We start from the raw sequence: 750 nt of genomic DNA, 5'->3' as shown, positions 1-750 counted from the left end.
AATAGTCCTGTCCAAGGGTGTCGTGATGAAGTTTCCCGGGCCATGTCATTATGAGAATTTTTGCTGGTGTGGCATTCTTACGAAGATTCTCTTTATCGCGTTATATCGATGATATTCTTCTGTTCGACTCTTTTATAAAAATGCCTTCTCTTTTTATCATGTTATTGCGAAGATATTTTCGCGAGGCCCTGTTTTTATGAAGATACATCTTTTCCGCGCCATTCGGATGATGCTTCTCTCCTGTGGTATCCTGAATAAATTGTTCTGTGCCATCTGCTTTATATCGATGCTCCTTCCTGCCGCGGCTTTGTCAACATGTTTTCCTGTGTGTCATTTTTTTATCATGATCTAGCCTTTTTTGTAGCCTTCTGAAAATGTCCTCCCGTGTGTAATTCCCCTTATAAAGATACCCCTCTTTCGCGGCACGGTTAAGATTCTGTTCCGCTCTTTATTTTTTTTATGAAGATTCTTTCTCCTCCTGGTATGTCCTCGACGTTTTCTTCTTCTGTCCCTTTGAAGATGTTCTTTGGCCCCGATTATTGTGAAAATCTTTCTTGAGGTCACATCACTGTGAAGGTGCCATTCTGGGTGCATTCTTGTGGATATGTTATATTGTATGTCATCCTTTTCTATTAGAATTTTTTTTTCCCTAACATTCTGATTGACCAATTTTTTTCTCTTTCTAGGTGGAGCCATTATGAAGATAATACCTTCCTTTCTTCGGTTATTAATGACGATGGCCACATAGGT

At 39.5% G+C, this 750-nt stretch overlaps 1 protein-coding gene across 1 annotated transcript; it reads right to left on the bottom strand.

Moving 5' to 3' along the window:
- Nucleotides 1-348: 348 nt before the first annotated feature.
- C922_05613 (hypothetical protein) lies at nt 349-696 on the bottom strand (the record flags this gene model as incomplete). The annotated part of the gene is made up of 1 exon (XM_008821184.1): nt 349-696. The coding sequence occupies one exon, from the start codon at nt 694-696 to the stop codon at nt 349-351; it is 348 nt and encodes a 115-aa protein (XP_008819406.1).
- Nucleotides 697-750: the final 54 nt, after the last annotated feature.

Source organism: Plasmodium inui (assembly GCF_000524495.1).
Source record: "Plasmodium inui San Antonio 1 unplaced genomic scaffold supercont1.111, whole genome shotgun sequence".
NCBI lineage: Eukaryota > Apicomplexa > Aconoidasida > Haemosporida > Plasmodiidae > Plasmodium > Plasmodium inui.
Note: the sequence above shows the minus strand (reverse complement) of the source record. Positions and strands in the feature narration are given on the sequence as shown.